A 26,447-nucleotide genomic window follows, 5' to 3' on the forward strand; every position below is an offset into this window, starting at 1 on the left:
ATTAATTTTGTGCCAGATGTGGTGTGGCACAGCTCTAATCCCAGCACTTGGGAGGCTGAGGCAGGAGGATTGTTGTTTGAGGCTGGGTTACATAGCAAGATACTGTCTCAAAAAAAATTTTGCTTGCTAATATTACAATCTTGTTAATTTAGTGCAATTTAGACAGCTAATCATTTAAAGTAAGAAAGAAAACCTTTTCAGAATCAATGTCTTTAAGTGGAACAGAATTAACATGATTTATTTGTTCAAATGTAGTATTATACTCATCTTTAAATGGGCTTAGAGAATAATATTTGAGGTGAACATTTGCTGAGTGATACCAATGTATTTGTTGTATAATAGTAAAATTAAAGACATAAATTTATAGACTGGCAGTTCTCAAAATGTGGTCCTCAAGAGGATGCTTGGACACTGTTTCTTTTTGCACTGTGTTGATCTTGCCTTGATGTTGCAGTGGTAGTGGTGGTAAAACCACCAGGGCCTTACCATGCATCAAGGTGGTAGACCAAAATGTGCTAGCAGTCATTTGACCTTCACCAGTCCACATTCACAGAGGAAAGCTGAAAAAAGCCAATGTCACTTAAATGATACTGGTTAAGCAGTAAAAGTTATTATTATTATTTTTTTTTGGAGTACTGGGGTTTGAACTCAGGGCCTACACCTTGAACCACTCCACCAGCCCATTTTTGTGATGGGTTTTTTCGAATTAGGGTCTTGTGAACTATTTGCCTAGGGCTGGCTTCAAACCACGTGATCCTCCTGATCTCTGCCTCCTGAGTAGCTAGGATTACAGGTGTGAGCCACTGGCTCCCAACTAGTTTTGTTAAATCTTGACCTTAAAATATTCTGAGGCAAAGTTAGAAATATTGCATATAGCTCTTCTGCATAATGAAGTATGATGGTTGTCTCAAGGAGAAGCAACTGTATGAGTTGCACACTGAACCAGGTGTGGTTTCATGGAATGCCCTTTTTTCTTGAGAGAACTGACAGACAAATTATAATTATTCAGGCCTGGGATTTCAGCAGACATTTTCTCAAAAGTGAACAAAGCAAGCTTGTCACCTTAATGAAAACAACTGAAAGTATTGTTGCTGGTGATAAAATCCAAGTTTTCAAGTGAAAATTATAGTTTTATAAAACTTACATCTGCCACTGTGAGCCTGATAGTTTTCCAGTACTTAAAGACTTTTCTCTTGGGATTTGTAGTTATTGATAAATATGAATTTTTGATAATGTATAATAGAATGTATGAAGATTTAGAAGATTTATATAATTCAGTGAACCAGTGTTTTCCAAATGACCAATGAATGGTGTTAGAAAGTCATCCATAGGTTAAGTTCCATTCAAAATACAAAATATATTAATGGATTTTAAAACACCACCTAATAAGAAAAGTTTATTGATACAGGAAACTATCATGTGTTGAGTTTTACTGTAATACCAAAGATGATTATCTATAATTAAATAAAAAGACAACTAAATACTTCTCTTTCAAGTACATATTTATGTGAAGTCAGGTTTTCTAATCTACTGAGACAAAATAGCAGATGGCAACAGATTAAATGCAATACCTATATGAGATTCCAGATTTCTCTATTAAAGTAGACATTAAAGAGATTTTTTAGAGTGTAAAATCATTCCAGTCTTCTTAGTGAACATCTTATTCTGGAAATGTACTATTTTTAGTAAAATTATGTAATTTATATTTTAAAACAGGTTTGTTGTGTTCAAATGAATAGCTATTTCTAAGGTTTATTAGTTTTACTTTTCTAATATGAGAAATATTGGTAAATATAATCCATAAAACAAAAGTTCTTTGGGGTCATTAATAACTGTTGAGGGTGAAACCAGATCTTGAGAACAACAGTTTGATAATAATTGGTATAGACCAGAGTAACAGTAAATAGATATAAAGATGAATGTTTATTTTTCCCACTTGATGTTATTTTTACTGGAGTTTTCTCCAATAAAATCTCAAGTTTTATTTTTTGAGTTTTGTTTTGAAAAACTGTATTTTTTTACAGTAGAATTCTCATCACTTAAGTGAGACATTGTTTGAGTTTGTAGTCAATCGATGTAATTCTGTCTTTACAGTGTCCTAGTGTAGGGCTTAATATGAAATAGGCACTCAATACATGTTATTGACTGGCAGAAAATGTGTTTAACGACAAAGTCAATATAAGTATAAAAAAGTATGGAAGCTGGAGGGATAAAAGGCTCTAGATATTTACTGTTTTATTCATTTATGAGTATAACTTCTAGACTTTATCCATTGTCACATGGTTTATGGCTCCATTATCATTTAAAACACAAATATACTTTTCTGGGCTACAAAGGTGCTTCTTTGGAGACCATAAAAATTATACACACACATGTATCTTGAGTACAAGATTTTTCTCACCATATTTTTAACATTAATCACAATATGCTTCAATCTTTTTCCTTTTCTGATCTTCACAATCCCATTCACTTTTGTTTACTTCCTTCAAGTTTCACATAACATGGAAAACTAACGACCAACAGAGCTACAATCAATCACTAGTGAACGATCACAGATTTACCAGGAGAAGGGGGATGGAGGCTTCTTATTTGAAGTCAAGACTTCTTATAATAATTATGAAATTTCTGAGATCTTAAGCAGGTTACATATGGATGCAAATAGCACAGGAAATCTACCAAAACTGTTAAAAAAACTTTTTTAAAAAAATGAACTATCACAAAACATATTTGGGAGTTAGTTTAGTCTGATTGTTTCAAGACTAATAATCTAGAAATACAAGTTCAGAGCTGTGTAAAGCATAATAAATAAGTGTATAGAACTGTTAACTTTACCTTTTGTTTCTCTACTTTTATGGCCAAAAGTGAGCTTAATAATAAATTATAATAGCAGTAAAATACTATGTTTGCTGTATATCAGATAGTCTTTTAAGTATTTTGGTTGCATTATCTTAATTTCACAACTCTTTGAGTGTTTGTTGTGTGTGTGTGTGTGTGTGTGTGTGTGTGTATACAAGCCATTTATTTATTGGTCTATTTGCCCTCATCATCTACATATATTTTCACATGTAGCTGTAAAATGTTGAGTCTCAGAACAGTTCCTGTGAGGAGTCATATTCTAACTGCAGAGGAGAAATGAGAAAGGTTGAGTAAAGGGAGAAAAGGGATTTAAAGGAGGCTTTCAGGAGGATTGTTACCACAGAAGATACAAATACTCATATTAAAGTTTCAAAAAATTTATCATTTTCATCTTATTTTTGTAGATGCACACTGCTTTCATTAGTTGGATTGTGAGTTGACAGTTTTCACATATATATTACAAAACTGGCCATTCTACTCGACATGAAAAAGATTCCTCTATCTGTTGTAAAATAATTTCAGTTATAGCTATACTGCAAAAGGTAATAGACTATCCATCCAACTCATTTAAAATATATTTTGAATAATTTTTCCTCTAACACCACAAATGCATGTATTACAGTAGTACTCATTTTGTACTGCATGCTTCACATGCATCTTCTCAGGGGTGAAATTGTGTATTGTGTTTTTATCCTCAGAATTTTACAGTTTTTAGCCTGTAGTGGATTGTCTATGTAATGAAAGAATGACTGCATCTGTGACTGGAAACAGTTAATACTTTCCTTTCTGGTCAAATGCACAAATCACTACTCAACTAGAAAATGGCCTACCTGTAGGTATTCAGGTCACATACATGTTTTCTTAAACATCATTGCCAAAACACGTTTTATATCTTTTTTATTACTATGCATTCATCTTTCCTTAGCATTAGAGGTATTTCACTAAAAAGAAGTATAACTTCAATTTGTTTTTATGCTCACTTTTACAAAAGTAAAAATGAATCATTGAATGAGTGCAACTGTATTGTGTATATTTATGAAATGGTTCAAACCAATCATAGTTTTATGTTGCACCTCATTTAATCAATTATTCCAGAGTAACAAACAATGTTATGATAATTAGTGTAAGCACAAAATTGAAATTTTTAATTAAAATTATTAGTGTATAATTAATTCGTAATGAGCTGCTCTTTGTTTCATTAAATAATGGTTTTCTTTGAACTATCCCTTAATCAGAGGAAAGGTAAGAAGAGTTCATAAACACCCATCTTTGGTCCTCTTCTAACTCTGAACACATAATATCTGGTCTTTATTTTCATATCTTCAACTTCAGCTACCACCAATACGTTGATGATTTTCTTAAACAGATTTGCATTTGTAACCATGTATAGAATTTCTCTGATGTTGCATAAGCTCCTCAAGATTTGATGATTCTCTAAACCTGCTTGTTTTAGTAGTCCATATTTCAATATTATTAATCAGTTAGTATTTACTCCCATTCCTAGGAAACATATTCTATCCTTGACCCTCTTCCTCAGCTCTTTATAGATCGCCCATTAATTTCTTTGTCCATCTCTTCAGCTGTTCTCCTCCTCTTATCCCCCATCTTCAATTGAAGCCCCCCCATTTCTCCCTCCCAGATCTCTTTAATCTTCTCTTGGTATCTTGCCCCTGGTTTTACTGTCTTTACATTGGTCTGAATAGACTCTTCAATATTACATGGTGTGTCTTTCTTTAAACTCTTATGTGTTTAAAGGAAATTAACATTTCCTGCAGGGCATGGATTGAATTTCAAACTATGACATATAAGGCCCATTTTTGCCTGTTATCCAGTCTCATCTGTTACATATTCATATGGATTCTTGACTTCAGGCATGCCAGTTTACTCATAGTTCTCCACATATGGCAAATGCATTCCTGCCTTTGCAAATGCTTTTTTTCCCTCTACAGTGCCTTTATCTCAACACTCCTCAAGACATGTATCAAGAATCTTGGAAGACGTTCTTTACTGTCTCTTGAATAAGGTGTTTCCTCTCTGTATTACCACTACATTATCTCCCCAGCTGTTGGAACAATCACTGGTTTATAATCTCAACATTTTCTTTTTTAAATAAAATTCCTCCTCTCTCTCCTTCCCTCCCTTTTTTCGCTGGGGGCCTTAGCTCAGGGCCTCATGGTTGATGGGCACATGCTCTACCACTTGAACCACATCTCATCCCCTTTTTTGCCTTGGTTATTTTTGAGATAGGGTCTTTCTTTATGCTGGGCCAGCATGGACAATCCTCTTATTTATGTTTCAAATATAACTAGGATGACAGGTGCATATAACTATGTGCAGCTTTTATTGGTTGAGATTGGTCTCACTGACTTTTTGCACAGGCTGGCCTTGAACAATGATCCTCTTAATCTCTTGCCTTGTAGTATTACAGACTTGAGTCGTTGAGCCCCGGTAAGAACCGAATCATATTCTTGTAGATATACTAGGATAGCTTGTTAAGCAATATGTTTAAGTAATGAAATACTTAAGCATTCTCTTTTAGATATTTTAGTTTTATGCTTGTTAAGCTTTTTACTTCTTCATGGAGAAACACTGTGTATGCTATTTTAAAAAAGTTATTAATGCTTTCTTGGGAGATTATCAAGGTTTGGAGAGCTTTGATTTGCTAATCATTTTTAATAGGAATTAAATAAACTATTGCATCACATAGTAGTAACTAATAAATAAAAGAAACTGAGAAATACACCTTTAATTGGAAAGAAAAGGAAGAATGATAGAGCTGCTATATTTAATTGTACTAATGTTCCTAGGAATTAAATTCATAATACAGCTATCAGTTTAATAAACATCATAAATTTAATGTGCTGATTTGTTATCAGAAACTAGAGACCTGCATTGAGTCCTTATTTCATTTTTTATCTGCGCCATGAGATAATGTATATGAAGAGCTTAGTGCAAAATCTGACATAAAGAGCAGTCATAATAATAGCATCACCTTCCTTAGACTGCAACTTGATGGCATTAGGCACATAATTTCACTGAGCTTTGCAAAGTGCAAAGTGCTACATAAATAACCTATGTTGAAGCTAAGCATTAGATATTAGGACCTAAATGAGTATGATTGCCATTTATTATCTTGTCAAAAGTGAAACACTGTCTTAAGTACATGAGTTTTTAAAGAGTTCCTATTTTTTGGTCATTGGCCATCAGCTTGCAGCAGGGCCCTTAGTAAAGACCTTTTATTACTATGGGATCAGTTAAGGATTGATAGATATCCAAGACTCCCTAGGAGTAAATGCCTCCTTGTATCTCCGAACTTAGGGGAATGTCATTAAAAGCAGAAGAAAAGTCTGGGTCTTGTGTATCTAACTACTTAAGTGACCTGGAAAAGCTAAAACAGCTATTTGGCTATGGGACAGAGGTAATGAGAGCTGGTGAGTGTTAATTTGTCCCGTGCCACTTCCACCCAGCTCTATTAGCTCCTGGGAGCCTAGCCCAGGCACACTCTACCTTGGGCTGAATGCATAGTTTTGCCTATTTCCCCATCTGTCCGGACTAAAAACACAAGTGACAGAATCACAAAAAGAAACTGCTAGGTGGTTCTGGCATTGAGAAATCTGTGCAGATAAGGCAGGCTTCAGGTGCAGCGACGAGACGCCCACTTGAGGCCAGAAACGACAGCGACCGTGTGTTCCTTGCGGGCCCCAGCCTACCTTCGGCTTGGCCAAGGCTAACAGGCTGGACACCTGGCGAGCATCCAAGTATTTGCTGAATGTCTACACTTCGCAACCTGTTTTGAGTCACTCGCATCCCAACCCAGAAAATAATCGAGCTGTGTTTGAGTTGAGAGTATTGTTTTGCAAGTATAAAAATGTATGTAAGGTTTTTTTTTTTTTCTTTTATTGTACGTGCCCTGACTTTGATAATTTGGACTTCAGGAGAGCTTCTAACAGCAGCTGCATAGAAGGGCGAGGGACTTTTCAAAGTCACTTCAAACAATATCTCGAGGGGTGCGGCCCAGTTCCACTTTTCCATACTCAGGTTCCAACAGTGAGCCATCAGGTTCGGGTCTCTGCTCTGTCCCGGTCGCTCGTGTCCTCCCCACCCCCACCTCCACAGGAAGCTTCGGGGAGAAAAGATGATGGGTGCTCCAGGTGGGCGCTCACTTGGCTGCTGGGCTCCGCAAATCCCTGCCTTTGCAAACTGCGCGCAGGTGTCCCCAGGCCCGGCCGGTGGCGGCTGCAGCGCGCGCACGCGTAGTCCGCGTCCCCGCGCCCGCTCTTCTACATTCCATTCCACGTGTTGCTCGTTTTAGGCGCCACAGGTTCCCCACCTGCGCCGGAGAGCCGTGGCCACTCCGCCTCGGCCGCGGGTTCGGAAGGTAGTCCGGGGGTGGCGGGCCGGGGCTGAGCAAGCCCTCCCCGAGGCGCGCGGCTCCCCCCCAACGCTAACTCCGCCTATTCAAACCCGGCGGCTTCCCCTCTCCCCCCTCTGCGTCCTCCTCCCGGCTCCCGCCCGCCCCTGTCGCTCTGGTGCGAGGAAAACACTCCAGCGTCTAACTCGACGTGTCCGGAAAGCCCTGGCCAGTTTCCCTTTCGTTCTGCGGCCGCTGCTGTCAGCCCCGCGTCTCCTCCAACCCGCGGGTGCAGCGCCAGGCGGCCGCGGGCCGGGCGGCGGGGCGCCCCGAGCACCATGCTGGACCCGTCTTCCAGCGAAGAGGAGTCGGACGAGGGGTTGGAGGAGGAAAGCCGCGATGTGCTGGTGGCGGCTGGTGGCTCCCAGCGAGCGCCGCCGGCCCCGGCTCGGGAAGGGCGGCGGGACGCGCAGGGGCGCTCGGGCGGCGGCGGCGGCGCGGCCAGACCCGTGAGCCCGAGCCCCTCGGTGCTGAGCGAGGGGCGAGACGAGTCCGAGAGGCAGCTGGACGAGGAGCAGGAGCGCAGGATCCGCCTGCAGCTGTACGTCTTCGTGGTGAGGTGCATCGCGTACCCCTTCAACGCCAAGCAGCCCACTGACATGGCCCGGAGGCAGCAGAAGGTGAGTTGCGCCTCCTGCCTCCACTTGTCACCCGGGTGGCTCCTGCGACAGCTCTGGGGCACCCGCCTGCCGTCCTTCTGCGAAAGGCAGGACGTTGATTTTTTTCCTCTCTTTTTCTTTCTTTCTTTTCTTCTTCTTCTTCTTCTTCTTTTTTTTTTTTTTTTTTTGTTAGTCTTTGGGGTCAAAACGTTAGCCTGCCCTGTTGAGGTTGCAGCGGTACATCTTCTCTCTGGCCACAGCTGTCAGAAGCTGTCAGCTTCACCATCGCCAAGACTCAGACCCACCGACCGACCCACGGTGCCAGCCCTGCTGTAGTAATTGTACCTGGGCAGGCTGAGTTGAGAATGCAACTCCCATCAACTTTAATTTCTAACAGCAGCAGTGCATTCCTGTCCATATAGTCTGGCATAGTACTGCTGGAGCCAGGCTTTGCTATGGGTTAAAGTGAGTGTGTAGTTAGGTAAAACAGGTGGATGGAGTCTGCACACTTTTCTTCTGTTAGCTAGAGAGAAATCTCCACTAGCATGAAGGGTTAAAAATTTCCCCTGGTGAATAAAAAACAAAGTTAAATTGATGGGTTTCCTTGTATCGCCATATGAACAGGACATCAAATCCAGAAACTTTTGAAGAAGGTGGACTCCCTTGTGGAGTGGGTATGGGTAAGTAATTCCTGGTCTGGGCCGGCCCAATGAAGCCTACTACTGATGAAAAATAAAGGATTGGTGCAAATGCTTTGCATTTAGCTCTTTCCCTAAAGCAATAAGGAGCGTGTGTCAGGTGAAATGTCTGCTAACTTTAGTTTAAAACTAAAACCCTGGGGGTCTGATGTTCTGTAGTAGAGAAAGGTAGATTGCCCTAATTGGGTAAGTGTTTACAATAGAAACTGTCTAGAAAATCTTTTTAATAGGACGCTGAACCTGGAAGGTTCTGAAGAATTCTGCAACAGTCCCCTGAGTTTGTGTTAAGAGGTGGAGACCCAGAGAGATTGTAGTTTGCTCAAGGCAAACCTCCACTCACAATCCTAGTTGTTTTCTGAAATTGTCACTTCAGCATGTGAGTCATTTCTTTCAGAAATTTGGAGACCTTCTGACTTGAAATACAACCAGTTCAGAGTCAATGCATTCCCCCTATCCTTCCCAATACCTTCCTATCCCTATTTACCCAACTTTTATTTATTTTTTTATTGAAGTAGGTTTGACTTTTAAAAGATTGAGGTATTTAATGGTACAGCTCGAGTTTGGGTATAAGTATATACCTATGAAACTGCCTGTAGTTAACAATACTATATTATATACTTAAAATTTTCCAAGAGGGTAGATCTTCTATTAAGTGTTCTAACTTTTTAAAACAAACACAAACAGAGCAGCTGTTTTGTACTCACTCATTCTTTCAAAGGCTTTTGGGGTGTTCCTAACCACGCAGATACTTCAGGTAACTCCACCCTCCAGGGAGTTCACAGAAGTAACAGAATGGCAGACTCCTCATGTTGGAGGAGGGAGATAGGTCTGAGTAGCATTTCCCAGTATCGAAGCACTTGGCATGATTAAAGCTGCCATTCTTCAGGTCAGGAATTCAATGCCTTGCACTGTTTTTGTGAGCTTGATACTTGCTCTTAGACGATACTGTATGCCCTCATCTGTTACTTGTGTTGAGTCTGTCCCCGAGCAGTTACCCATTATATCGTCTGAGCTCTATAGGCCAAACAACTACCAATTTAGTATTCTTAAACTAAATATAAATAATTTTTCCATATTTGTGTTGTGGTGTGAGCCCATGAAGAGTACATGAATGTCATCCAGTCTGTAGTTTGACCTTTCGTATTCATTTCTGCTTATTTCTTAGTGTGTTAAAGTATGAAAATAATGTTTGATAAACTCAAGAGGTTGTTTCTATTTGGAATATGATTCTTGAAGATGCTTTTGCAAAAATTTATTTACTAGTAGTTAATTTGTACTGTTAATACTTGTTGCATTTTGTTAATAAAAGAGATTCTCCCTTGGTTCAGATGGTGCAGATCTCCCCAGCTCCTCCTGTTTAAATAGAATGTTTGTTTCCCTAGAATTATTTGAATTGGCAACCAGATGCATTCACCATGCTGAGAAAACTACTGATACAATCTTATCCAGGTATTACCATAATAATTCCAAACTTCAAGAAGCAAGACACTGCATATATTCTATAAATTGTTTGGAATGCTTAGAAATTTTTGTTTACTAAATGTTCAGAGCATGTAACATCATCAGATGAACTTTTGTGAAATTTTTTTTTATTGAGGAGGAGGCCCTATAAAAATCTAGGCATTTACCTTATTCAGAAGGTTCCTGTACATTTTTTCTTTTTAAAACAGCATTCTACTTGCTAGAGGGAGCTGGAGCAATTCTTGGCAGTCAGGTTTCCTCCTAGGACAAAATGAAATGGAATTTTAACTATGTTCATGTGAATTTGAGGCTCAAGCCAATAATTAATGCCAGAAACTTACTTTAAATCTTGAATTATACAGTTGGCTTATATAAAAGAAGTAACGGGATAATTGCAAAATCACTAATCCATTGTATATTTTTATTCTGTATCTTCAAGTAGTGAGACATCCAGTAAAAAGATTTAATAGCTTAAATTGTTGTCATTGAAATGTTATTGCTGCTTACTGACTTCTCCCAACTTTAAGAACTTAGAGAGTTGGAAATTGAGATCTGTAAGGGTTCATTTTGCAAATGAAGAAAATTATTCACAGAAAGAAGAGCTTTACCAGGACTCAGGTTTCTCTTAAATCCCTTTTTCTGTTAGAGCTGCTTATTTTTTTTTATGAACCAGAACCAAGCCACAGTGTTGTTTGTTTTTTTCATGCGGCTTAAATGGTTCGCGGAGCTAGTACGAGGTTGTATCCATGGACTAGTTCAGAAGGCTTCATAGCATTGAACACTTGGTTAACTAAAAATGCACTTTTCTTTGCTTTTGGCTAGAAGGTTTAATGTCAGAGGAATAACAGAGGTCAATTTATCCTTGTCAGGCCCTCTGATTGACTGTTGATAACTTACAGAAAATCCTGTGAGTGTGTATGGGCTAGACAGAGTGACAGAGCCCTGTACAAGGCAGTCATACTGCCTTAGTGAATGTATCCAGGGCTGCATGCATGGTAGGATTATGGAGTAACAAACAGCCATCACAAAATGATTTCAGGTGCTTGACCCCCCCACCCAATATTTATTTTCCTTGATTACCTTTGTGCCATTATAGAATTAACAGCAATAATTATGATATTTGGATGACTCTAGGTCATTGGTTAAGAGTGGGATCAATATTGAAGCTATGAAGACTTAACAGATCAGGCAAATCAAGTGTGCTTAACAAAGGTAGTCACTTGTCAAACTTCTGGAAAATATTGAGAACCTTAAAGAAAAAGTAATAAGAGGGGTCCTTTGTGGTTGGAAGGTAGGGGGACTATGACAAGTTTAAAGCCAACACAGAAGAAGTTAAGTACATTCACTCATAGAGGTGTGTTCGCAGATGGCAGAACAAGCACATAGCTGGATTTAAGGGGCATATGATAGACAGTGCTGATATTTGGGTTACCCAGGGCCTATAGGCTTGTGGTCAGTGATTTCTGTTTTTGTTGTTGTTGTTCATATTTATTACTAGTAAAAGTCAGATATTCAAAAGGAGTCAATAATTTTTAAAATAGAAATAATGAAGAAGGAATAAAAAAGATTAAAATGATAGCAAGTGACTTTCCATGTGATTTATATATGCCATGTTCTTGGCATGTTTGTGTGTCTTGCCATTGTAATCATGCTAACTGAGTCTTATTAAAAACATTTTTGTGTAATCCTAATTTTTGTAATTTCCTTGTTAAGTCCACGTTTGAGAAATGTATACAAATAATATTGTATATTGCAGAAATTTCTTAGGGAAAACTGATATGCATTGTGGGAGTTTCCAGAGAAATAATATGCAGTGGTCTTGCCTCCAAATGTTTCATCTGAATGTTGTAGTACAGATAGAGCATCCTTAATGTGAAAATCCTAAATGCTCCAAAATCTGAAACTTTTTGATGTGGGTAACTGACTAGCAACAGTCAAAACACACAAAAATTGTACAAAATTGCCTTCATAGCATTTATATACAGTGTATATGAAACATAAATGAATTTTGTGTTTAGTCTTGGATCCCATCCCAAGATATCTCTCATGCAAATATTCTTTACTAAAAAAAAAATCTGGAATTTCTGGTCCCATGCATTTCAGGTAGGGAACACTCAACCTATATAATATTGTGACCACTTTTATCTTCCTTTAGAAAAATATAGTCCTTTCTGCTTTTTTAAAAAAATCTTTTGACTATTTAGGTGATCCCTAAGCTCAGGAAAAGAATCAGCTTTATTAAAATGAGGTAGAGATTTGCAAAGACTGAGAGTCACTTTTCTTGTGGAGGCACTGGTACTATGTTGCCCTACCTTTGGGATTATGACACAGCTGTCACCTGGAACTATGTTCTTAGCATGGTGCATTGCATATAAAAACTTAGTTGGATACAAGGACTATCCAAGGCTTAGTTCATGTGTCAGAAATTTAATAAGGTATAGGATAGAGGAAAGATAATGTAAAGGCAAAGTAAAAAGTCTTCCAGGCTTCTGTGGAAACAAGTGTTACTAAAGATGTTTTGAGGCCTCCAAGAGCTCATCCTGTCCTTCTAAGGGAAGACACAAAAATGAAACTATCTGTTGGTATAGAACTAAAGACTTCAACAAGACCTTCCCAATGTTATTACCAAACTCCAGAGACAAACAGCTGTGAAGCCCCATGGTATGCCTTTGCCTGCAGATTACCAGCAGACCTGGTGGTAGTTTAAAAATTCACTGTCTTAGGAAGCCAGGATCATTTATTCTTTGTGCTCCTTGGGCTTTGGTACAGTATGGGGCAAATACAGGATGGGTTACATTGTTTGGTTTTAATAACAGGGAATACCTTGTCCTCTGTGAAGTGAGTAGAAACCACACATTAAAGAAAAACCACAGGCTGGACTTAAAATGATATCTCAGAAAAATGCTTGTTGCTTTAGCTGATTCATCTAATCCTTCATGGGGTATCCCGAGACCACAGCACTTAATTTGGTGGAATAAGTTGTGCTAATGAGAACTCAAATGGATTAAGTGATATTGGAGTTGGCTTCTTTCTTTCAAAAATGAAGTCAGCTGTTATTTTGATATGTGATTATTGCTTATAAAGTGAATAAAATATTGTAATTGTCTTTTCCCTCTGCTGTGTCTTTTTTGTTTTGTTTTTAATGGAAACAGCTTCACTTATTTGTACTCTCACAAACAACTCAGTTTGTAAGGCTATTAAAGACTTGCAAGGCAAAATTGAGACAGCTGACTGCCAGATTATGAAGTATGGGAATTCTGAATGGAAAATTCCTACCTGTTATCATTTGCTATGAGACAGACCACTTTTGAGTTAATTGTGCTACTTTATATGTGGTTCAAATTAATTGAGACCTTTTTTGATTGGAAAATAAGAGGTGGATTGCATACTTACAATGCTTTTTCAGTTTTTAGGCAGGTAAAGACCTTATGGTTGTAAACAGACACGTCAATGGGACAAATGACATATTCCCTGAGTTTGAAGAGCATTCAAGCATCAAGCTGTGGAATTGTCCAAAACCTCTAACATTTTATGATCACTGTAGTGAGGTTACCTAAAGGTGTTTTTAAAATATAATTTCTCAAGAAAAATATATGCTTCTTATCTTTGACTACACATTAGAATTACCTGGAGAACATTTAAAACTCCCATTTTCCAGGTTATACTCCAGGCTAATTAAATCAGTCTCTGGAGGTGTAGTTTTGAAATTTCCCATGTAATTGCACTGTCCAGCCAAGGTTAAGAACTGTTCTAGAGAGAAGCTACAGGAAAATAGCTTATTTTCACCTAGGCAAAGTGAAAGTATTTACAATAATGAGTGAGACTATTGAGTAATTAAATGGGTATTCTGTATTAAGGAAAAGGTAGCAGCTATATTCTAAGCATTGAGAAAAAAGGAGATCTAAATAATATAGAATTCCTTGAGTTAGTCCAGTGGGAAAGCCAGTGCATATTTATTTAGACTTTTAAAAGATCCTTAATTAGGTGATATGCCGGAGGCTATTAAATTACACTGGCAGTTGTAATTTAGTCATTATAAAACTGTGGATCGATCATTACATCAGTGACATCAAATAAGTATTGGATGAGGGTAAGCATGAATATTGCTGTCCACCCCAAACTAAACTGAGAAAGAGGACATAGTGAACTCTCAAAGTTGGAGCTGACAGCAAGTCTTACAGGAGCTTTTGTGGGCAGAATGGTCCCTTCGTGTATGCAGTGGTAATGCATGTAAGTTTGTCAAAAAGTAGATGGTAGAAGGCATTCTCAAGTAATTGTCATATTAAGTAAAATCTAAAAACTATTTAAAGAAAGGCTTATCCAAGAGAGTCTTGGTATTTTCCTATCATCTTCAAAATTCTGATGTTCTTTAGGTAGACAGTAAGGAAAAGCCTCTGTTTTCCTCAACTTGAAATAACTGGTTACTCATGATTTGCATTTGTAGGCCTCCTCCTTTCGAAAGCATCACTGATTATCTGCTTTGCTTTTAGAGATTATACAACTTTGTGAACATTTTTTTTATAACCTTCGAGTTGGTGATGAATTTTTGCAATGGGAATGTTACTGGGGCAAAGGGTCTGAATGATTTAAAGGCTATTTTTGCCAGTCTAATAGCAGAGATATTAAATTTGCTCGTTTCCGAAAGACTGTGAGAATGAATTTGTGCGTGTGTGTGTGTTTTCCTATATCCTTTCTCATTTTCTATTGAGATTTTGGTTTTTCTTACTAATAGATAATCCATGTGTTGTTCCTTTGTGGAGAGTGTTTCTGTCCTCTGCCTTTCAGATTGCTTCTTCATACACTTTCACTGATCTTTTCATTAATAACTTCTTTCTCATTTATGCTCTTAATTACCCATCTGGAATGAAAGATAGAGGTAAGGAGCTGAATTTTCTTTTTCCCATGAATAGTGAGCAGTTGTCACAGCTGAATTTCTGACTAAGATCTGTTTTCATTACTAAGCTTTAAGGCCAGATTAATTATATTAATTGTTCTTAATTGATTTGTTAACAATTTATTGAGCTCCTAGTATGTGAGTTACTTATCCAGTGTTCAAGGATCTATTATCTCAGCTATTAGGTTGGCAAAAATAGCCTTTAAGTCATTTAGGTAATCCAGTTTAACCTTGTTTTAGCTAGGTTTTTTTTTTTTTTAACCACTATTGACAGTACCATGAAATTTAATTGATGATAACTTTACCAAATGTTTAAATTTCTGATGGAGTTTCTTACCTCTTCTGTCAAAAATTCCTTCCTTTCACCATACTTCCTTTCTTTCTCTCTTCAGCATATATGCTGGACTACTTTCTTCCCTGGTCCTCGTTCACTGCGTGACCACAGCTCATCTCTCTGAGCCCTGGGGGCTCGATTTGTTAAATGCATAGAATGATGTCATAGAATTCTTCTTGCGGTTAAATGAGATGATGGGGGTAATATATTTAAAGAGTGTCCACGACATGCGTATACTGCATTTAAAATTTTTTAGTTGTCAATTTAATTAAGCCTGTTTGGGAAATTGTTATTTTTACTGTACTCAATCTTTGGGGGACAGAATATCTCTGAGTCAAGCTTACTATGTTTCTGTATTTTATTGTAGTTTTCACTTTATAGATACCTTGTATAATCAAGGTTATTTTTGAGTATTTTATTGTTTGTATGGCCAATCTTTTTCTATAATGTGTCCTATGCATACATGGAAAACTCTAATTTTTTACAACTGGCCATGTTGATGGTACACAGTTAATTTGTTTAGTATTAGTCTTCTTGGTTTTCTAGACAGGTGGATGGCTCTTGTCTGGCCCTATCCAGGAGCTGTTTTACGTATCACTATACTCATTTGAATGCCCTGAACCCCATTCGCACCTGTTTCCAGTACACTTGCCGTCATCTAAACCTTACTGCAGAATGCTTTCTGGTACTCACCATTGAATTATTGTTTAGGATTTTAGGATAGATACTCTTTCTTGTTTAAGTAATTACCCTGTTATTTTTATTAAGCCATAAGGAATTGATGTTGAATGTTATGAAATTCCTTTTCCTTCAGTTAAGATCATTAATTGCCTAATTTTGTTTTGCTGATGCGTCAGACTATTAAGTTCCCTGTTATTGAACTATATTTACATTTAAAAAAAGTTTTTTATTAGGATATATTTATTATACAGAGGGTTTCATAGTGACAATTCTGATTAGACGTGTTATACATTATTTACAATGCCCCCATTGTCTGCCCTCTCAACCTCCTCCCCACCCTACTTAAAGCAATTGCAAGAGGTTTCTTAGTTCTGCTTCATGTAGGTTTATGAAGTCCATCTGTCATATACCATCACCTTAATCTCCTGTTACCCCCTTCCCCCCAGTGCACCTATTTTACAGTCCTAGTTTTTGTTATTAATATTTAAGTTGATGTTCAAAGGGGTGTCTCAATGTATGCCCACAGTGGGTGTCCTTTACTTTGGTCTGTTCAACCCCTTCCATTATACTCTCTTACCTTTTTACCTCCCATCCCATTTTTCAACAGCTTTCAATACACATCCTTATATTCTCTACCTTCGCATCTTATGTTATGCTATTTTACTTGTGCTTTATCATTCTCTTTTCCTATCCTTCTTTCCCCAAGTTCCGTAGAGTAGTTCCGCTGTTGCAAAGTTCTACATCTGAGTTTGTATGTGATCATGCTTGTTTTTGTGTACATGTTTATCTCTGGACCTATCTTCTACATGTGAGAGAAAACATGCGACTTTTGTGTTTCTGATCCTGGCTTACTTCACTTAACGTTTTTATCTGAGTATGACTGTCTTTGTACACCTTTGATTTTTCCCATACTTTTATATCTATATTCATAAGAGAAAGGTCTGTTATATTCCATTTTGGACTTGCACTGTCACAGGTTTAGTTTTAAGAAATGATGGCATTTTATGAGAATTATTCTACCTTTCATCTATATTCCGGAATAGTTTCATTACTTTAGTATGTAAAGTACCTGATATTTGGATTTTTAAAAAAATTTAAACTTTTTTTTGTGTCTGATAGTTGGAGTTTTGAAAGAATTTAAATTACCTATATTCAGAACCTAGTTTAGATTTTTCTTTTAGCCTACTAGAATTCCTCCTTCCTACAGATTCAAACATAATTGTATGATTTCAGAAAATTGGTCATTTCTAGATTTTCAAGTGTATTAATATAGTTGAGCTTATTTTTCAATTATTTTATCAATATCTTTTAGGTTGATTATAAGTCTTTCAATTATAGTCTCATTTTAAAAAATTTGATTAGATTTGCCAGATCCTTTTGTAAAATATATCTGCTAATTTTATAAATTCTGTTTCATAAATCAATCAGTAACTTACATGTTTGTTTCTGAGGGACGAGGAAATGGAGTGGTTCTTTCACTTGCTTCTCAGTTAGGGTGCTTTCTTTGTTTTCTCCTTTGTGATAAGATAATGAAAATATAAAAGCTATGAATTTACCTCTATGTTCAGTCTGATTCTATTCCACTTGTTATATTAGGAAAACTTATTTTTATTTAAAATTTTAATCTTATTTCAGATTTTCTTTTTTCCCTTGAACCGGATAGTAAATCAGAAGAATAATTAAAAAATTCAATGCCTGAAGGATTTGATTTCTCTTCAGTAATAGATTTTTAATCTTATGTTGATAGAGAATGTGGTTTATTTTTATTCTTAGCATTATAGCATACAGCAAGCTTAAAATTGTCCATCATAAGTTAGTATGCTTTCTGACTTTGAATAAAAAGTTTGCTGTATATCCAGTAGATAGAATTATTATAGTAGTCATTTTGGTCTTATTTTGGTTTTATCTGTCATTAAATTGTGTATTGTTAATTTACTTTGCATTTCTAGCTATATTTATTTCATAAATTTTGATGGTAGACAATTAATAGTGCACAGATTCATAAGTATATAATTATATTAGTGAAAATAACTTCCTTTGATGCATTTAATGTGCTCATTGGACCAGGATTTTATTCAGAATTAACATCGAAACTACTTTTTTGGGGGTATATCAGAGATATCAATAAGTTCCCATATTATGTACATACTCATATTCACCTATATATACATATATATGTAATGTGAATATATATCTGCATGAGTACATGTGTGGATAAACGTATTTCTGGATTATTTTGTAGTGAGCAAAATTATTAAATTTATTTATTCATTTTTGACCTTACTGGAATTTGAACTCAGGACTTTGTAGTCTATCACTTAAGGTATGTCCCAGCCCTTTTTTTCAGATAGAGTCTGGTGCTTTTGCCTATCTGACCTTGGATTTTGATCCTCCTACCTCCAACTTTCCAGTAGTTGGGATTACTACTGTGTGTGCACCATCATGACTGGCCTGAGCAGCAAAATTATTTTATGTAACTATTTTTTTGCCTAATCTTTGCTTTAATAAAGGAGTTGAGACATTTTATTACACATAACAGAAGTTAGATTTTATTGCTTTCCATTTTGTTTACTCTTTCCTGTTTTCCTTGAATTTTGTTTTGTCCCTTGCTATACGAACTATAAATTTTGTTTTATTTTAATTTTCTTTATTTTTTATTATTGTTGTACTAGGAGTACATTGTGACATTTAAAAAGTTCTTAAAATATATTGTTGAATAGATTCCCTTCCATCATTCTCCTTTATGCCCCTCCTTCCATTCCTGGACTAGTTTCAACAAGTCTCGTTTTTCCGTTTATATGCATGAGTATATAATTTCCTTCCTATTTACCTCCTATACTTTTTCCTTATATCCGGCCCCCTCCCACTGGTACCATCCTCTTCCCTCCCACATACACAGAACCTATTTTGCTTTCCTGTTTTTATAAAAAGATTGTTTGTTTAAGATTGCTGTATAGGGTGTTTCATTGTGACATTTCCATATATATATATATATATATATATATATATATATGTATTATAACCCAAATTGGTTCATCTCCTCTGTTTTTCTTCTTTTTACATTAGTCCTCTTCTTGTGGTGATTTCAACAGCGTTAAAATTTCTGTATTCATTCTTATATAGGATTTATATCAACCATATTCACCTTTTTAACTTCTGTGTTTTACCCTCCTTCTCATGTGTGACCTCCCTTTAGCATGACCAGTGTTGGTTTTTAAATATAAAGTAAGTGCCAGGCATATGATTTCTCCAAAGATCATCCTCAAAGGGAATGGGAATTTGGCTGCCTGTGTGTTAAGGCATTTCAGCCCTGTCATCTGGGAGCTGTGGATGGATAGTGTAACACAATATAAGCTTTCCTCTTACTCATGGTTGTGCTTATTGTTTTGATTGTAAGGGCAAAACATATGTGTTTTAAGAGGCTACAAACATTCCTTTGGAAATTGGGTTATCTTTGGTTTCCACTACTGTTGCCCTTTTTTAAAAAAAAGTGTATTTCTGGTTGTGCATAATTTTTTTTTATGTAGAGGGTGGGGAAAATATTCTGCTACCTTGAAAACTACATTCTTACTACTTCAAATGTAGGGGAATATATTCCAAATTTTATTTGAAGAAACGAGTCTTAATTTGGTTCTCTGCAAAAAAATCTAAATCTCAAAATAGTGCTTCAGCTAGAAAGGCTTTAAAAATGCTGAATATCATGTGAAAGATTTCTGAAATGTAACAAGACATTTCTAGCCTACATGTGTGAAGCTGTTATTAATCACAGGGATTTCATGTATTTTTGATAAGTAGTAAGTAGGGAGATTGAGATAAAGCCCATTCTTAATATCCCATTCCTGCTTCAACTAGGGCAAGTCTACTTTCACATGTTTTACATAAGAAACTTCTATGTAAAGATTCCTCTGAAGAAATAAAACTTCTTTTTTATTTATAATGAAGGTCATTGTTTTAGAACAGCATACCTATGAAATGACAGGGAGCCCAAAATGTCCAAGTAATTATGAAGAATTAAAGTTATGTGATTCAAGTGTAAAATACCATAAGAACTGACTGCAGTAATACCATAAGCTTGATCAAGTCTTGGAATCCCAGGGTTTCAACTTGATTTTTCTTTTTATCTCTTTGTAACTATATAAGAGATAATTGGGACTGGTGGAGTGACTAAAGTGGTAGAGTGCCTGCCTAGCAAGCATGAGGCCTGAGTTCTAAACCCCAGTACTATTAAAAGAAAAAAAAAAGATAATTGATGTGGTGATATACAATGTAATCCAATACAGATTTTAATATAAGTAGTTGACATCTAACAGGTGACTTATTGAGTCTGTGGCCCATTAAAAAGTCCATCGATACTCAAGGGAGAGATTTGGACACAGAATTAAACTTGAGAGTTGTCATATGGATGATAATGGAAGTTATGGCCTTGAATGAGGTGGTATAAGGAAAGACACTCTAGCAAGAAGACTTTAGTGACTGGCCTTAAAGAACTTCAGGATTTAAGACAGGAGAAAAGACTGAAATGAAAAAGGAAATGGTGTGTGAACAGCTTGATATAAAAGAAGAAAACTAGAATGGTCTGTGCCACAGACATTGAGGAAATAGCTGTTTAACAAAGGGAGTAGAAAACAGTGCTGAGAGGTCAGGTAAAATGGGGATTGAAGATGTTATTTGGATATCATGATAAGGAGATGACCTCAACATTGGTGACTCTAGCAGCTCATTTAGGTTCAGTTCAATTTCACAGTCCACTTTTTCATATATTTACATTACTAAATTGTACTATTTTTTATGCCAGATTCAGTCTTACTTTAGCTGATGAACAGCTTGAGTTTTCACTTAGTAGCTTTGCCACTCAACAATTAAGCTTCAGCAGTGTTGCTCTTTGTATAGACTTGTTTTGGAAAACTATATAGATAAAAATATATGTATCTACATGTGTATGTGTTGTGCTTTTGTTTCATAAAAGAGAATTACAAATTAATGATAAACATAGGTTTCAAATGTAGTATAATTGAAACAAAAATCATGAAGTATGATGCCAAGAGCAGACCTTTGACATTAAGTATCTACTTATTAAGTTTAGTTTTCATTTCGATTGTGAATTTTAAAATTAAAGAATTTATGCAAATGCTGGAATACCATTAAAACCTGCGATGAAACCAGGGTGCAATATATTTTAGCTTAGCAAGATGCTACAAAGGTAATGTGACATAATTTCTGAAAAGTACCTAGCACAGTGCCTGGCATGGGATAGATTTCAAAAAGTCTCATCTTGAAAATTTTTAATTTTCATTGAAAAAATACTTTTCTTTGTAAGGCATAAAATATAGAGGGAATATTTGAATAGCTGTGATGTGGTAAGCATTGTTTTAGGCACTGAGTATAGGTACTGATACTCTAGTAGAGGAGATGAACACTCAAAAAACATGACAAGAGTATACACCTCCAACAAGGGAGAGTGACTGGGAGGGTTGGCATCAATAGCTATTTTAGATAGGATGGTCAGGCAGAGCCTCACAGAGGAGCAAGTAGCTATTGATCAGAACTTGAATTAAGTGAAGGATTGAGCTACTTGGAAATGGAAGGAATGGGGGAAGAGGATCCAAGATGGTACTAACACCAAGTGCAAAATGTACTAAGGTAGAATAAATATGTTTTTCTTATAAAGAATAGCAAAGAGATTTAGGATGGCTGGGATGGAGTACATATGGCTAGCATTTGTAAGTTCTTTAGAACTTAGAATTTAAGTGTGATGGTAAGCCATTGGAAGGTTTTGAACAGGTCAGATCATTCTAAAATGATCTTTTTGTCTGATCTGAGAATGAACAGTGTCACTCTATGGCACAATTCCATTTGCATGAAATTTAACTCATACCCTTTAGTGGACAAGAGTAGAGGCAGGAAGAACATGTAAGCTTTGGCAGTAGTTTGTATCTGAATAGGGTGGTAGCCTAAGAGGTGATGTGGGATGTAGGCAGGGTATTTACTCAACATTATTTAACTAAGTATGTATTGTAATGAACAATAGGGCAAAACTCTGCTATTTTGTACATTAACATGGCTAAAATATTTAAGCTATTTTGTTAAAATAATAAATATACTCCAGTGGTTGAAAGTCTGAGCCTTGAAGAATTCATAGCAGAAAAGTCTCCTCCTCCTCGCCTTCCCATTTTAATTTAATTCCTGACTGCTAATGTGTTTTATTCTTTTAGAAAATACTTAAGTAAATCAAAATAAGAGGTCTACATCACTTTTCTCCTTTCTTCTTAGGGTTTAGTTGTTACTTCCTGTAGAGGGGAGAGGATGGGGAATTAGGTCACTTACACAAGGCCTCCCTTTCTTCTTCTTGCAGTATGGTTATTTACAATTACTGGTTTCTGCTAATTGACTTCCATTATGAATTTCCCTTCTTTAAGCAATAGAATTTGTAATTGGATCTTGACTGTCTGTCTGAAGACTACATTTCTCATCTTATCTGTCCCTTTCATGAGCAATGGGACTGAGTATGATTGTCCATAGAGAATGTGGGTCAAGAATATATCCCAACTTTGTTATTTCTCCCACATGAAAACAGAACTAGGATCCCATATGGTCAGTATTCCTGAGAAACTGTAGAGGTGCAATGCCTTTGTTTTTACAGAATTTGGAAGATAGGCTAGAGACTGCTGAGATTTCTTTGAGAATAGTGGAAAGTGATTCTTGCTAGATTAGGAGTAAGTATGTGTCTTAAATTATTATCCCAGATGTGTTAGTAACAAGTTTAGGGTCAGTCAGGATCTCAGATTTTTCCCAGCTCTTCTTACAGTTAGATATATCCCAGAGACTAAGTTCCGATTAGTAGGGTATGAAGGGAAGTCATGTGCACAAACCTATAGGCTTGTCCCTGAAAGGGGAACCTGTTTTCTCTGATTTTCCTTTTTTCTACTGAGTGGAATATCACTGTCAGAGAATTGGAAGTTACTCCTGTCATTTAGAGAAGTTAATTGTTGTTGCTTAATAAAGATAGTAGAACAAGAAATTAGAAGGACCCTGGGATCCTGACAGCTTTTCAGAGAAGTGATAATACCCAGCTCAGTCTTAAATGTGAGAGAGAAGTGACTGTCTATCATGTTTCAATGGGTTTACTTAATTTTAGGTATTTGTTATAGTTGATCACTGCCATATACATATCCTAATTATAATCGCCTTTATAATTTAAGTAATATACCCCTTTTATGGAATTTACATTGTTAAGATAGAGGTATGCTTTGGTTGCATTTCTTTTCCTTTAATTTTGATATAGTCTTACTTGCATTTTCTTTCCTGTTTTGTCTCCCATCATTGCCTCTTTAAGTTTTTCCAAAGTATAAGTCAGTGGTTCTTAGTGGGGATGGTAATAGTCCCTAGCAGACATTTAAGAAAAAATGGTGGGGGCGTTTTTTGGTCTTCTCAATGATTAGGTGTTGCTCCTGATACTTTGTGGGTAGGTCAAAGGAAATCTTGAGCATAACGAAGAATTGTACTTCATACTAAATGGTATTTCATTATCCCATTTAATATATATTGTGGTAAAAACTTATAATTAATTGGGACTAGAGTATAACTCTTTATAAAGTGCAGAGTATCATTCATTTTACTTTACTATATCGCATTTTTTAGATTTACAAGCAACTCCCAAGTATATTGAGAGAAGACTGAACTTTATTTTGCTGGGAATTTTCTTGAGAGTTGCTCACTATTTTGGAAAATAATGTCACCAACAGCCATGATGCTTGTGATCTTTGTTTTCCCAATTCAGGATGCTTGTGTCAACTTTCATTTTCAGTTGTCACATTCTCCTTGATTTTATAGGCATATACAAAGTCTATTTAGCCCTTATTTCAAAATGTCAAAAATAAAGAGTAGCGCTGACAGCATTCAGTAAAACATTGCCTAACTTCCCTAAACTCAGACTTCTTCATTTAAAAGTCGGTGTATGTACCAACTTCTATGTGTAAACACTTTTCTTCTAGACATTATGTGTAAGCATTTCCTTACTGAAATACATGCTATTTTATTATTTCTATTCTAACTAGGATTGTTTATTTACATTTTAAAAAATATGCAGATAATACAAATTAGCTACAGATTCATTTCTGGATAACAAAAAGTGTTATCATTTATCTATTTTTTTTAAAGGAGGAGCTTATGAATTAAGATGCAGCAGGAAATAACTGTCATGCTCCAAGTGACAATTCACAAAAAACAGAGCTGGGCAAGATTTAGGATACCCATTAATGATAGTGAAGCTATCAGGGATTAACTATGGAGGGAGGCCATGACTATGCTTAGGGGTAACAGCAAATGGAAGGAGCTGTGGCCAGAATAAGTGAGAGCTGCCACCATGGGAGAGAGACTGAGTGATAGAGTTGGAGGCTCTAGGGAAGAATTCAGTCACTGTGTGGAAGGGACAGAGCCAAGAAAATAAATATCTCCATCTTTCTTGTCCCTCCCTCTGATTCTGTACTGGTACTTCACTAAAAGGGAAACCCAAAGAGAAGCTGACAACTACACATGCTCAGTAGTTATAATTCATTAGGCTCTGGAGGCACATACTATGGTGGAGAATGGATTTGGACTGCTGAGGGAGGATATCAGGATATGGATGTGTATCTGATTGGGTTTGGGAATCACTGTTCCAAAGGATATCAGTAATCATTCTATTTTTGTATCCCCCCCTCTCCAGCCCTAGACATGTCCTTCTGGCCGACATGTTCTGGCTACCTCTAATCTGAAGAGGGCTGAGAGTTGTCATTTTCTATGCATAACTCTTTTGAATCAGAGTCACTGTTCTCTGTAATCCTCTCATTCTGTTTGAACATTTTTACATGTACCTTTGTAAAAAGAGTGTGTGTTGTGTTTTCTGATCCATGCAGGTTGGAAATATTTATTTTTGTGGGGAAATTGCCTGGGCATAGAATTCTGACTTGGACTCGTTCTGCTTCTGAACTTTGAAGGCATTACTTCACCGTCTTATTCCATCCAGTACTGTGAATGAAAAGTTTGAAGTATGGGTTCATTTATTTTTAAATGACCATTTTTCCCCTTTCTCAAATGCTTTTAATGTTTTTGCCTTTGTTCTTGGGTATTCTAAAATGTTAAAATAATCCATTTAGCTTTTTAAAAAATTCTTATGAAAGTTACTTTGGGCTACAGCTAGAGATAGGAGCATGTCCTTCAACTCTTAAATATTCTCTTATTTTTGTGGAAATTGGGATGGGGGAGACCAGAAAGAAAAGGGTAGGGTTTGCTGTTCTTTAGGGTGAAGTCACCCTACTGTATTTGTTAGTACACTTAGGAATTCCAGAATGTTCTGTTGGATGAATTTTCTAGGCATACTCTTAAGATTGTCATTACCAAGCAAGTGTTTTTCACTTGCTTATTGGCTTTACTGTAGGTACACAGAATGATATAGTTTGAGGAGTCAGGGAACATTGTAATAGATTATTCACACTGTCTATACAATTAAATATTCCTTGTCTCATGTCATAATTTTCTGTGTGACTTAATATTTTTATCTTTGACTCACCTATGTACTAATGGAGCTGTTAACTAGATTAAGCCCTATAGATTCAAACATGACAATATGATGAAATGTAAACACTTGCCTAGAGAAAGAAATTTCAACAGAAATGCATTGCTTATTCAACAGTATATTTTTGCTTTGTGGTGTTAATCAGGTTTTGCATACTTTAATATAACAATAAAAATTGTTTCTCATCTAATTAACTATCCAGTGTTTTTAAATACATGACAACCATGATCAGTTGATCATTAGAAGACATTATAAGAGTCTTTGGAGTATTTTTCTTTAAAGTAGTATAAGCTTTCAACTAGCCAAGACCCAGTCAAACCAGAAATCTCAAGCAATTTTAGGAGCAAAGCAGTAAGGGCATAGTAGCGAGGGGAACAGAACTGTATTCTGAAAGACAACTTCTGAGGTCAAGGAGAGACCTAAATTCTGGGCAGAAATTACCCAATTCTTTTTATGTGCATAGCCCTCAGGCCCTACTCCCTGACCATATCAATATGTAATAGCTTTAGTAGGTAGTACCATCTGTGTTTTTCTCCCCCAGGAGCCAAATGTGTGACAATGGGAACACTTTTAACTTTTTATGAAACAGCTTCTTTGATTCTCATTAAAGATTGCTCTCCTCACCATATTTACTTGCATAATACTCCTTTTACTTATTTTCTTCCTCACCAGGGAATTTACCAGGCCCTCAATATTTTCATTCATTTCAGAATGGCATATTGTCATCCAGAGACCTTCCAGCAGAATAGTCTTAATATCGTCATGAAAATAAATAGTTTATAAAATGTCAACCACACATAATGTGCCTGAAATATTAATGCTTATCAGTTTCTGAGATGTCGTTCTTCAGAGAACAAAGGTTAAAAAGCAAGTGATAAAGCACATATGGATCCTAAAAAATGAGTAGGATTAAATGACACTTTCAAGTCTTAGAAAGTTGAGCTCATTTTATTTCTATTT

The 26,447-nt window shown here is 36.4% G+C and overlaps 1 protein-coding gene across 10 annotated transcripts in view; it reads left to right on the forward strand.

The window, feature by feature from the left end:
• Positions 1-7,364: 7,364 nt before the first annotated feature.
• Positions 7,365-26,447, forward strand: part of Cadps2 (calcium dependent secretion activator 2) — a 546,589-nt gene continuing 527,506 nt past the window's right edge. For 3 of the 10 annotated variants that reach the window (XM_074064275.1, XM_074064285.1, XM_074064293.1), the window contains exon 1: positions 7,436-7,887. In XM_074064275.1, the coding sequence (XP_073920376.1) occupies positions 7,546-7,887 (342 nt within the window). In that variant the 5' untranslated portion in view covers positions 7,436-7,545. Of the gene's footprint in view, positions 7,888-26,447 lie in introns of all 10 variants that reach the window. The other 7 variants (XM_074064259.1, XM_074064266.1, XM_074064310.1 and 4 more) reach the window with 6 other exon arrangements.

This window comes from Castor canadensis, chromosome 2 (assembly GCF_047511655.1).
Source record: "Castor canadensis chromosome 2, mCasCan1.hap1v2, whole genome shotgun sequence".
NCBI classification, from domain to species: domain Eukaryota; kingdom Metazoa; phylum Chordata; class Mammalia; order Rodentia; family Castoridae; genus Castor; species Castor canadensis.